This window comes from Physeter macrocephalus, chromosome 18 (genome assembly GCF_002837175.3).
Source record: "Physeter macrocephalus isolate SW-GA chromosome 18, ASM283717v5, whole genome shotgun sequence".
Classification (NCBI taxonomy): Eukaryota; Metazoa; Chordata; class Mammalia; order Artiodactyla; family Physeteridae; genus Physeter; species Physeter macrocephalus.
Window position 1 is genome coordinate 72,557,662 of NC_041231.1, and position 13,904 is coordinate 72,571,565.

A 13,904-nucleotide genomic window follows, 5' to 3' on the forward strand; every position below is an offset into this window, starting at 1 on the left:
ACTATTGCTGGGAAAACTGTATAGTCTGCGCAATTAATGCTGTATAAGAAACAAGCCTTCTTCCAAATAACTTTTTTTTTTTTTTGCTAGTTCACAATTCTGAGCAGTAGGCGCTATAGGTGTGAAGAATTTAAGGACTGTATAATTTCAGTGATAAACCAGATTATAAAATAAGCTTAATTACTGATAAGAGTTTTGCTTATAAGCTTTGTCACCTTCATATATTCTCTACTGCCTACTTTTGCAGGAAGCATTTGAAGACATGCTTTGGGGAGCCAGTGTAGTGTTATTTCTGTCTAATATTCTGAGATAAAAGCTTGCAGCTTGTGGTTTGAATCTAAGCAAACAGGACTTGAGAGACCTTTTGAGTTCTATCAGAACCAGTTACCTGTGGTGTGTAGTAAGGAAGAAAAAGTTTATATGTGCAGGGATAGTTTGTAAAATTCAAACATCTGCTTATTGATGGGGGTGCTTAATATTTCTACTGTATGTAGTTGCATTCTTGTTTCCTAGAAATACATTTTATAGCAATTTGAAGTCTACTTATTAATGTCTGAGAGAACAAATGTTTTTAAACTTGGTATGTTCACCAGTATCAAGTTAAATTTAACAAATCTATATTGTATATTGTGTGGCAGGCATTTTGCTAGGGACTGGGATGTACAGTGAATAAGACATTCATTCATTCACCCAGAAAAACTTATTAAGTGTCTTCTATGGTTAATCTTAAGAGCCTCCCTGAGGAAAGTGCTTAAGTTAAGGTTCAAAATGAGTAGGAGTTACCAAGGTGAAGAGCAAGATAAAGAAAAAGCGTCTTCCACATGCCTGATCAAAGTACTCCAGGATGAGAAAAAGAATAGTGTTCAGAAAAAACCAAAAGCACTCCAGTATGGCTGAAGCAGGAGGAGGGAGAGGAGGAGCAGTGGCTTAAGACAGGACTGAAGTGATAGCCAGAAGCCAGTTCATGGAGAGACTTCTAACTTGTAAGCCATGTTTAGGAATTTGGGCATGATTATTAAGGTAATGGAAGCTCATTCAGGGTTTAGGGAGGAAAATGACTGTGTCAAAATTTGTTTTTTACATCACTCTGATTGCTTTGTGTAGAATGAATTAGATTGTGGGCCAAGAGAGGACAGGATACAAAGAAATCAGTTAGCATGCTATTGAAGGAGTCTGACAGATGATGATGACTTAGATTAGAGTGGAAATAGAGAAGTGGATGGATTCCAGAGATATTTAGGAGTGGTAAAGACTAGACTTGGTGATTTTTGAAATGTAGAATTAAGAGAGGGAGAATGTGGAGTCTGAGATGATTCCCAGGCTTCTGACTTCAGTCTCTAGGAGAATGTTGGCACCATCCCCAGAAAAGGACAGAAGACAAGGTCCCTTTTAATTTCTGAGGTAATACTTCAAAGTAGCCAGATTTGTGGGCATAGATAGGGAACACAGGACAGGAGTCATTTATCCTCAACAGGATATATATATGCTATGTGGGTGTGTGTGTGTGTTTTTAAAACTTGTTTGAAAATATCAGTCAGTATCAAAACAGTATCAATCAGTCGATGAAGAGTCTGAATTTTAAAGGGAAGGAATCATCATGAGAGAGAATTTGGTAGGGTAAAGGTTTTGGTTTTTGTTTTTTAAAGAAGTTAGAAGAGATTACTCATGAGAGAAAGTTTAAATGAACACAGCCACATTGAGCAGATCACAGTTTTCCCCATAAGCTAGGATCCAAGGTGAGTGAGTGCATTTTAAGGCTTTAATAATAGTAATTAGTTCGTCCTTTGGTTCTTGCTAATTCTTGTTTAAACCAGTTTGTCTTTTTCTGAGGCTGTTAACCCAGATTAACATTCAAATACTAGAATTTTATTAAGATTTTAATTAGGAGGCTAGAACTCTGGCTTATGAATTGGTTGGCTACTGCTAACAGCTTTCTAGCTTTTTAAAATAAGATATCTAAGACTTGTGGTTGGGGTGGGAATGTGAAGCTTTGAAAACGTAGAAATGTGCTTATGAATGGAAGCTGTAGTCTGTTATGGAGATAAATTAGGAGAAGAGACGAAGAAAAGAGGAGAAAGGGCCCTGTTTCGTTGAAGGAGGCTTTTATACTATGCCTTGCATGAACCAAACTTTTGAGATATCAGAATTAAATTTTTATTGTCAACATTTCCATTTTACTTTAATTGGCTACTGGAAACATGAAGCATTTTATGGTGTGAAATACCAAATTAAAGCTTCCAATGGGAATGTAGAGTTGTAATCTGTGATATAGAGTCAGATGGGGTTTGAGCCTGGGAATGGAAATGCGGGAACTGGAAAAGTCACCCCTGCAAGCTGGGCTGTGGTTGCTTCAGTGATGCATGCTGTAGTGGGAAGTAGAATACTAGAATTACACGAATTTGGGCCTCACACCCTAGCTCCGGCATTTGTTAGGAGGGGGCAGGTTGCCCAAACTTGCCATGCCCCCTGTCCTCTGCTGAAATACGGGGATGACATCTACCACCCTGTTTATTTTGAGGATTAAATGAGAAAATGAACGTAAGGCCTCTGACAGAGTGCCTTGCCTCATAGCAGGCACTTCATTCTTAGTTCCTCTTTCACCTCCAGTTTAATTTTCTTTATACCCAGCTTTAGTGTCTGTAATAATGATATAGAAGCCTTATTAGTGGCCAAACAGATTTAATGAGTGAGTTAGAACAAATACAGTTGAATTTCTCATTTCTCCTTATTGATTATGAAAATAGGAATTCACAGCACTTCGTCTTTTAGAAATGCTAAACCAGATGATGCTAGGACTGCCCTTAGAGGCACACAGAATAGTGTTTGAAGGGTTTAAAATAACAATTGATAAAATAATTTTAAATGTAATCCAGTGATGGGCTTTCTACTAAAAAACATTTGGCCACTTATTCATTTAGTTAACATTTGTGGAGCACTGTTTTTGTCCCAGGCCTGTATAATGTGGGAGACGGAGAAGTGAACAGATGATTCTTACATGCCATAGTAAGGCTCGTGCTGTGGGAAATCACAGGGTGCTGCACCAGGAGGATTTGACAATATGTGCCAAATGCTTTAAAAATGTGCGTCCTCTTCTACCTAGTTGATCTACTTCTAGCAACATAACCTGAGGAAGTTTGATGAAATCTGCTTATAATAGTGAAAAATTGGTAATTGCAAATGTATAACAAAAGTGAATTGGATTAATTTCTATATTTTAAGTGGACATTCTGTGTACCCATCAGCGATCACAGAGATCTGTTAAAAATAGTCACGATGTATTGCTAAGAGCAAAAAGTAGGTTACCAAGGAGGGTTTTTAAAAAATAATTAATTTTCAAAGAAAGAAAGTTTAGTGAAGTCCTTTCCAAATCACTTTTGGGTATTCTTTGCCTTGAAGAAATCATTCAAAAAGACATAGTTATGGTCATAATCTGGAAGCTGGGTGGGAGTTTAAGTGAGTTAAGCGTATTGCCAAGGCTGTGTAGTACATCTGAGAGATCAGTTATTGAGATATGTATATACACACACATACATATACACACACATATATATACACACACACATATATATACATACACATACAAACACACATACATACATACATACATACATACATACATATATGAGGTTTGAGGAATGACTAGATAAGTTATAGTCCCAGTGAGGCTGCCCAGGTGAATGAGCTTGTCGGCAGAGCAGGGCCGTGTGCTTTCTTGGTGCTCCCAGTCTTTTGAGGTATACTTTGTAGTAAGAAGATTGACCTGTGAGAAAAAAATATGTCTAGTGAGTATGTTTGTAACCAGCCCCAGGGACTTCTTCACTGGCCATTTTGGCTCAGCTGGTACCATGAGGTCAGTTTTTCTAGCTTGTGGAACCTTCTCATTTCTGGATACTGCAGTTTCCAAGAGTACCTTCGTTGAGAAATTATTTTTTCTCTTAGTTGATAATAAGGTAAGCTGCCAAGATCTTGGCTTCTGTTTACTTTTCAATAGCAGTCCCTTTAAAGTTCAAAGGTTTTTACTTAGGTTTTACAAATAGCAGTTTATTTTGGAAAAACTCTATTCAAGACCAAGTTTATACCTTTGTGTATACCATAAACTCTTAACAATTTACAAAAATAGATAATTTTTCCTAATTTTTTTTCTTAAAGAGATGGATAAGCTTGGAGAGCTCTAGTTTTCCCATTTATATGAGAACTGTAAAACAAGTGAACAAGTCTTTTCTGTGTCTGGATCAAATGGAGTGACTATTTCTGTTCCTTTCCTGCACTGCTTTCCAGAGTAGAGTTAACAAGAGGCAGTCTTTGCCTGTTTTATTGTTTACTTTTTTACATGGGACATAAATCTGCTTCCCCTTGTCCTTGGAGTAGACTCCTGGGATTTTTTTTCCTTCTGTTTCTTTTGGTCAGTAGTCAGAAGTTGGATGCTGAATGATTCAGAAAAAAGGAACAAGAGAGTAAGAACTATCATGCAAACATCAGGGCTAAAAGGAAGAGATAGTCCTTTCTTTAAACCAGGAAAATACTTTTTCTCTTTAATGACTATCATTTTTTGAGTACCCATGCACAGATACTTTACGTACATTATCTTGGTTAATCCACACTATCCTGAGAGGTAGAAATAACTCCCTCCCTTCGTTTTACAGACAGGGCCACAAAAGAGTAAACAGTTTGCTTTTAGCCATATGCCCAGTAAATAGCCAAGTCAGAATTTGAATCCAGGTCCAACTCTAAAGCTCTCTGTATCGTACAAGCTGCTAACTTTGGCCTAAGAGTAGAAAACTCTTATAATTAACTGTGAATTTCTGGTGGGTTGCATTAACTTTCTTGGCTCTTGCTTTCTTCATCTGTAAAATGAGAGGATTGAGCTAGATCCTTAAATTTAATTCTGGTTGTAAAATTCTGTTATTTCTGGTTTCTTTATTGAATTGAAATGGAGAATGTGTAAAGCTTCTACTTAGTTCTCTTGTTTGCAGCCAGTTTGGTTTGTAATCTTTACTTTTAGCCCGATGATTTTTTTCACACCATCATCCAGTGGAGGTGCAGAAGAAGGCATCAGTGGGAGGATGGGTTAAAGGAAGGTGCATTATGACAGCTGCAGATTTACAAAAGAAAACTTAAAGAAAAGTACCTGAACATCAAGCAAGGAACATGGCAAACATGGGCTGGAGATTGTGTAGGTGGGACCTGGTAATTGTCTTTAGACACCAACATCGCTTAACTTCAAAGGGTTATTGTGCCTCAGTGAGTGATTCTGTGTGTTTGTCTGTCTCCAGGCATTGGGGATTCTGTTAAATAGTACAATGATGACTCAGTTTCAATTCTTTTAGGGTCTTTTATAACATTTCCAGTTAAATGGTAGAGAGGTGGCTATAGGAGGGACACAATGATTATTGACATAGGAGAGCTAATGAGATGATATGATATAAAAAAGCATCATTTGCCATATTTTTATTCCACTTATACAGTACCTTTTTCTCTGAGGGTGCTGTACAAATAACATTGAGATAATAAGCCATTTTGAAATGTCAAAACACTGAAGAATAAGAAAGTGGCTAGGAGAAATAAATACACAGAAGCAGTAGAGGCTTTAGATCACTGATGGGCCTGCACAGCAGGTTAGCAATTCTTTGGCTAAATCCATTGCATTCACCATTGGTGCTGTAAATGGGTGGGGGCTTGACATGGAGGCCTTTTCCTTGGGCCAGTCTAATGCACACCATTTCTACGTCCTGTGGTTGAGATTGAAGACCATGAGTTTTCGTGTCAGATGGATCTGTATTTAAATCCTGATCCTGCTACTTACTAGCTATTAACTTGGAACAAATTTCCTAAATTTTCTGAGCCTCAGTTTCTTCAATAAAGTGGTGGTAATTATAACTCCCTTGTTAGGGTTGTTCAGAGGATTAAAGTAAATGAGTTAAATACATAAAACATTTAGTTCAGTGCCTGGCACATGGTAAATGCAACATAAATGCTAGCTAGCTGTTGTTATGCTCAGAATATGTCAGAATAGTGATTCTGATGAGGTTATAGAGCATAATAGCAACAGCTTCTCTGGTTCAAAAGATAAGGCAAAATGGAGTTGTCAGGATCTTCTTTTCCTTTTCTGAATTGATGCATTGAAGTATAATCTGTATTTCATAGACTAGTATAAGATTTTTTAAAATGAAACATACCGAGACTAAACATAATAATTTAAACAGTCATACACTGACCACTAGCTTTAAGAAATAAAAAAAATTACAGATGGAATTGAAGATCCCTGTTCCTCCCTCCCTCCCACCCCCAGATAATTATTATCCTAAATTTGGTGTATCATTTCCACATGTTTTTATATTGTAATTATGTACCAATAAATGGTATTTTTACATATTTTAAATTTTTATATAAATATTATTAGATGTATCTTTCTGTAGCTTGCTTTTCTCTCTCAACATTGTTTTTGAGATTTTTCTGTTGTACTTATAGCTCTATTCATTTATTTTAACTGCCATAGAGTATTTCATCATATGAATGAATACATCACTTTAATCTATTCTCTGTCAATGGACATTGCCTATAATTTTGAATATTTCTGCATAGCTCTCACTTCACACCCCCCACCCTCCCCAAATCTCAGAGGTAACCACCCTCCTGAATTGTGTTAATTTTTTTTAGTGTTTATAGATACATATTCCTAAACAATATATTATTTGAAGTTTTGCCTGTTTTTAAGGTTTGTGCAGTACAGTCTTACTATGTTATTTAGTGACTTACTTTTTTGTTCAACATTATAATTTTGAGATTTATTCATGTTGATGTGTGTGGCAATAGTTATTTTCTCTGTGTACATTATTCCATTATTTGAATATAATATAATTTATGGTCCTTTAGGTCTGACTTTTTACTATTACAAACAGTATGTAATCAACATCCTTGTACCTGTGTGTTGAATTTCTGTCAGGCATATACCTAGTAATAAAATGACTGGGGTATAGGTAATGTATGTGCATCTTTATCTTTAATGGATATTGATAAGTAGTAATTACATTATCATTTAATTATATATATTTTCTAATTTCTAATTTGACCCATGAGTTTAAAGTGTATTTTAGAAACTTCCAAATATATAGGATTTTTGTTACCAATTTTTAACTTAATTGCTCTGTGGTCAATTAATAATGCCTGTATCTTACTAATTCTTTGGTATCTATTGAGACTTTTGCTTTATAACCTAATGTGTGGTCAAGGTTTATCCAGGTTTTAGGCAGTTTTTATAAATATTCCAAATGTGTTTGAAAATAATTCATTATCTAATTGTCAGTTTCCCATAGATACAATCATTTTTGCTTTACATATTTTGAGGCTTTGTTATTAGGTGCATACAGATTAAGAGTTGTTTTATATTTCTGGTAATTTTTTTTCACTATTATATAATGATCCTCTTTATCTCTAATAATGCTTTTGCCTTAAAGTCTACATTTCCTAACAGTACTATAGCTATTACTGGCTTTTTAATCATTTGTATTTGCTGGTATTTTGTTTATATACTTTGAAAGTTTTCTCTCATGTTAATGTTTTTAGTATGTCTCTTGGAAACTACATAAAACAGGACTTTGTTTATTCAGTATGAATTTTCTTTTAACTGCTAGGTTTAGTCTGTTTACATTTATTACCACTACTGATATATCTGTACTTATTTCTACCACATTATTATGTGTTTTCTATTTACCCTTTTTTCCTTGATTACCCCTACCCTAAAATTTTAACATGTATTTGGCTTTGCAGAGTCTTTCATTAAAATCAGTGTGTCTGCCACTCATCTTGGAAATCTTTAACTCACTTACCCTCCACCAATCTTCTATGTTTTTGACCAGTATTTTACTTCAATTCTTTTTATCACCCAAATTAGTTTTAATTTTTATACTAACTTGTATTATTTTCTAATACCCAAGGCAATTGTGAACTCCTTATTTAAACTGGTTTTCTCACTCTTTCTCTTCAGATTTTCAAAAGAAACAACCAGACGATGATTCTGCACCAAGTACAAGTAACAGCCAATCAGATTTGTTTTCCGAAGAGACCACCAGTGACAACAGCAATACCTCGATAACCACGCCAACTCTTAGTCCCAGCCAGCAGCCGCTTCCGACAGAACTGAATGTAACTTCACCAAGTAAAGAGGAGTGTAAGTCTCAGATCCTGTGAAGTGGTAGAGAAAGCAGCCTAAGAATCATATCATGAGTTTCTTGGTAATGCCTCTTCCAGAAAAAATGATAGCAGCTCTTTCAATTCAAGATTAAGTGTTAACATATAGGCCCAAGTCAGCAAGGTAGAGAGTAAGTTTCAGCCTTCCATTGAGCTTAAGGTTTTTTTTGTGTGTGTGTGTTTTTTAAAATTTATTTTATTTATTTATTTATTATTTTTGGCTATGTTGGGTCTTCGTTGCTGTGTGCGGGCTTTCTCTAGTTGTGGTGAGCGGGGGCTACTCTTCGTTGCAGTGTGCGGGCTTCTCATTGCAGTGGCTTCTCTTGTTGTGGAGCACGGGCTCTAGGCGCACGGGCGTAAGTAGTTGTGGCTTGCAGGCTTTAGAGCGCAGACTCAGTAGTTGTGGTGCACTGGCTTAGCTGCTCCGCGGCATGTGGGATATTCCTGGACCAGGGCTCAAACCCGTGTTCCCTGCATTGGCAGGCGGATTCTTAACCACTGCGCTACCAGGGAAGCCCGCTTAAGGTTTTCTTAAAGGATTGCCTTTTATGTTAACTGTCAGGGTACACGAGGTTTGGAACCAGTTTAGGGCGGTTGTTCTCAGCCCTGGCTGTAAATTAGAATCCACTGGGGATTTTTAGAACAATTTTAATCTTCAGCACCATTCCCTGAATCTGTAATTTAATTGGTCTGGAGTGAGGCTCACTTATCTGTTCTTTTTAATTCTTCAGAGAATTCAAATATGCAACAAGAATTGCAGACCACTGGTCTAGGGAACTTAAACCTGATTTAGGAACCTTTGATTGAAGCCTTGCCTCTGTCACTAAGTGGGCCTCAAGTATTTCTAGGCAGATAACGAGATAACACTATATACTTCATAGAACATAGGATATTTGAAGGGAGGAGGAAGTAAGTTCTCAGTGACAGAATACTATTATCATATATGTAATATGGAAGTCCATTGTCCACTTAAGCTTTATAATGCTGTAACCATTTTCTTTAGGGCACAACTGTAACTGACAGGGTTTATTGAAAATTGTAGTGATGTTATGACATAGCAGCTTTTTACCTTTTAAAAGCTTTACTTAACAGGTTGAAATCTGGTGTTTCAAATTTAATGAATATCTAGAAATCCTTGGAATATGGTAGGTTAGAATGTGCTATCTACTAACTTTGGAAAGATTAGCAGAGAACAAATGTTTATCTAAACCCCTATCATAAACCACTGTACTAGGTAAAGTTGAGAATATAAAGGTAAAAAAGGCCATAGTCCCTGTCCTCAAAGAATTTACTGTTTAGCAGCGGAAATTAAATATATTTCTTATATCAGTAGTTCTCAACCAGGAGTGAGTTTGCCCCTCCCCCTCACCCCAATGCTGTAAACATCTGACACTGTATCTGACAGCCCTCCACAGCAAGTAATTATCCAGCCTGACATGTTAGTAATGCCAAGGTTGAGAAACTCTGATACATGGGTTGTATGCACCTATTTTAATGGTCTTTCTTACGTATTGAAGACATCGACTATTGAAGAAGGGTGTTGGTTTACTGGAGAAGGTGCTGTTGAAGATAGACGCAATATGGAGGAAAGCTGCATGGAGTTCTGCAATGGCAAGTGACTCCTTTAGGGCCATTTATGGAGGACAAGGCTGGACAGGTAGATTGTGGCTGTGCCATCGAGGCTTGAATGCTCAGCGAAGATATTTGGATGTTAGACAGTAGTCATGTTTTTGAGCAAAGGAAGTAATATTACTACAGTTATTTTGCAGAAGTAGCATGGCAGTGTTGAAAATGGGAAGGATTATACTAGATAACATTGCACAGAGAAAATTTTTAAATTATTGTAACCTATTGAATAGAGGCCTAGGCACAGGTGTTGAAATTATGTAAGAGGAGAAAAAAAATGAAAATGGTAGTGATAATGTTAAGGCAGTAGGTTTTGTCTTGTTTTTAAAAATCTGTTGAGGGTTGTGTATTTATTGAGAGGCTGATGAAAGCTCTGGCCCCTTGTCTCAGAAAAATACACACCAACCATTTATACTCAATTTTGAATAAAATTTTTCTGAAGCTCACTATGGCCTTTGGTTAAGAACTCCTTGTCTAAGGGTAAGGTTGGAGCTGATCAGAATCTCATCTTATGGAATGGCATCTGACTGGATACACACACACCAGGATCAGGCCAGGATCAAAAGAGCTTGAGCAGCCCAAGTGCTCTGAGATAACAACAGCTTCCTTTAATTGAGCACTTTATGTGCAAGACACTGTTCTATATGTTTTGCATATTTTTTCTTTTACTCCTCATGACAACTCATTGAGGTGTAAATACTCAGTTTCCCCATTGTATAGAAGGAAACAGGCACAAAGAGCTCAAGTAATTTGCCTGTGGTAGCAAACTAGTAACCAGAATAGCATTCAAATTCAGGCATTTGGCTTTAGAACTCATGTTTTTAATTAGTTAAATCACAATGTGAAATATAACTGCCGCAGAGATTAGAAATATTCATGTTGGTAAGATCAACACTTTCTTTCTGTGAAATTAAGGTATGTGGAAACTCACATGGTAACCAAAAGTTACTTGATTAATTCATCATGAAATATCCTTATAACAGGGATTGAAAATAAAAACACTATATCCATATGACTGTATGACTAAAATATTTTCTCTGGAGTCAGATCTTTATGAGAAGCACACCCATAACAAGGATTTACATAGCAAATGGCAGAGTGTGGACTCAGAACAAGTGGAGTTAGATGAAGTGAAAATTTGAGTCACGCTCATTGTCAGGTGCACTCTGAGGACATATAGGGAAGGTCTTACGTTCAGTACAAGATTCCATCTTTATGCCCTTTTTCCCCTCCTCTGCTTGGGATTAGACCTACGCTGAGCTCTGGAGCCCCTAGGACACAGCACTTCCTGTGTTTCCATCACTTGCCACTCTAGGCTGCTGTAGACTGCCACATTTTTCCTTTCGATATATACGTAAATACCTTCAATCTGATTAAGGATGTGTAGTTCTACCAGTTTCAGATCCATTCTCTCTTTCTGGTGACATCACTGCTTTAAACCATTGTGTGTTTAACTCTTCAAGTGAAACTCTCAGAGTCTAATCTCATTTCCTAATTCTTGTGGAGCTCATTATTGTAAACCTTGGGTTTTCATAGATCTGGAGAGAGGAGGAGATTTGCTAATATGAGGTTTAACGATGACTTAAGTGTTCAACTGGGCAGTTTGAGTTGGAGCTCAGGAGAAAGAAGTCAAGGTTGGCTTCATCCACATGCAGATGATAAGTGAAGCCTTAGGGGTTAAGTGAGATTGCCAAAGGTGAGAAGAAAGAAAAGCAGTGAGAATAAGAACCTAGAGGGAAACCAAAACAGAGGAGGCAACTGAAGAAGTCAGAGAGGAGGCAAATGATAGTGGGCAAGGTCACAAAAGGCAAGGAACAGATTTCAACGTATGGTGTAGGCTTTATTAATAATAATGAAAATATTCACTCATATTTATGAAGTGTTTGGCTATCTTCTAAGCCCTTTACACATACTAACATTTAATTCTCACAGTGCCCTATAATGTAGGTGCTTTTATTATCCCTGTTTTTACAAATGAAGAAGTTGAAGCATAGAGTGGTTCAGTAACTTCTACCCAAAATTCAGAGCTCTTGCTGCCCAGTGTAGCTCGCGCTCCAACCCATTGATTTGGCTCCAGAGCCTGTGCTTTCAACCACTATAGTATATTGCCTCAACATTGTGACAATGCTTCAGGAAACTGTAAGCTGACGAGAAAAATTTGGATTTGGTGATTATGTGATTAATTCTCTTAATAAACTATTTAATAAACTTTCAGTGGTTTGTATATTCATTTAGCAGTCTTTGCTAAATGGCACTAGGTTAAGTGCTGGGTACAGAAATGAATAAGATTAGGTCTCTAGCCACAAGGAGGTCACCTTTTCAGATACATACGTCTCTCCTTGAGTTTCTGGTTTGTTCTCCCTAACAGGTGCATGAGAATTTTAGGGTGAAAGGGAGGCAGTGGCAGGAATAGTGGTTAATAAGCATGTCATTTGCAAAAGCTTTCTCAGGCGAGTTTTGCCATCTCGCCCAGGTTGAAAACTATGCTAGAGTGAGGAGATATGTGCCTGGTTTGTGGCTGGGGGGGATATAGGGGTAAGAAAAGTAAGGAAGGTTTGTTAAAGCTGTCAGGGCAGATGCATTGTAAGTCAACAGGAGGTAATTAAAGTGATTGCCAAGTAGTGGTGAAGACCCAGGTGAGAGTAGACAGCCTGATCCATTGACACCTTGTACATTTCTTGAACTGTGACCTACCTAGGAGCAGAAAGGTGGAGGAAGAGGCAGCAGGAGATTACTTATACTAATCTTTTAGTATCCTCAAGAGACCAGAATTTCATCTGTTGGTCCTTAGCTTCCCCTAGAGAGTTATGGAGAAATAAGGTGTGGGAGTTGCTGGGAAATGGGTTTGGGATTCCAAATCCAAGTACTACATAATCAGTAAACTCTGTAGTAGTTTTGGATCCATCGTTATTGTAGAACTGGAAGTGCTGAGTCTTCTTTGGGGCTTGTGAAAGGTTTTACTTTTCTTCCTAATAAGCAATACTCATTCTCTTGATTACATCTGCTTTCTGCTTCTCAAAGTTAAATGAATATAAGAACAGAAAGGTGGTGAGAGTCTGGGTACATTAATGCTGTTTGGAAAAGACTGCAGATAGAATAAGACCTATTGACAAGAATGTGTAAAGCAGAGAACAGGACAGATTTTTATCCAAAAGAATTTCTTAAAACACCTTGACTGGAGGTCAATAAAACAGGTGTCCAAAAGCTCAAAGTGATATTTCTTTGTCTAAACACACGTGTCTCTTCCTATCCCATCTTATGTGTGTGCAGAAGAGTAACTTTAGCCATTAGAAGCATTTTCAAAAAGCAGTTGTAAACAAAATTCTAATAGTGACCAAAGGACTTGTCGTAACATTTAAATGCTATAAAAATGGTAACATCTATCACCAGAGTACTTACTAAGTACCAGGCACTGTTCCAAATTTTTATTTTTATTAAAGTACCTCATATTCATAATACCCTGTAAAGTGGGTGGTATTACCGTATCTATTTTGCAGATGTGAAAATGGAGGCACAGGATGATTCTGTATCTTGCCCAACATCACAGAGCAGCCTGGCTTTCCAGCACCACCCCATTGCTGCCTGTCTCTGTAGTGATTTGTGGTGTAAAGGCCGTTGCTTGCAAGTAAACTACAGAGGAAGGAATGTTGCACAAACACTTAAAAAGAACAAAATAACATACATTTCTTAATGCTCTTGCTACTACCAATTTATTGTTCTTTCAATTTCCAGGTTTTTCATAGAGGAGATAAATTGTGGTTTATATAGTTTCTTTTTTTTTTTTCTCCCACATCTTTTTTGGAGTATAATTGCTTTACAATGTTGTGTTTGTTTCTGCCTTACAACAAATTGAATGAGCTACTGTACTTTGTTTCTTTTTTCCTTTTTCTTTTTTTTTTTTTTTTAAAGATATCTATGACCCCAAACAGGCATAGAACATTTTCCTAGAAGCTTCAATTCTAGTCTAGGAGACATTGATCTTTTTTTTTTTTTAAATAAATTTATTTATTTTTGGCTGCTTGGGTGTTCGTTGCTGCGCGTGGGCTTTCTCTAGTTGCGGCGAGCGGGGGCTACTCTTTGTTGTGGTGCTT

The 13,904-nt window shown here is 37.0% G+C and overlaps 1 protein-coding gene across 2 annotated transcripts in view; it reads left to right on the forward strand.

Moving 5' to 3' along the window:
• Positions 1-13,904, forward strand: part of ZFAND3 (zinc finger AN1-type containing 3) — a 335,919-nt gene that overhangs the window by 246,389 nt on the left and 75,626 nt on the right. For both annotated transcript variants that reach the window (XM_024122138.3, XM_028479770.2), the window contains one exon: positions 7,985-8,167. In XM_024122138.3, coding sequence (XP_023977906.1) covers positions 7,985-8,167 — 183 coding nt within the window. The remainder of the gene's footprint in view (positions 1-7,984; positions 8,168-13,904) is intronic.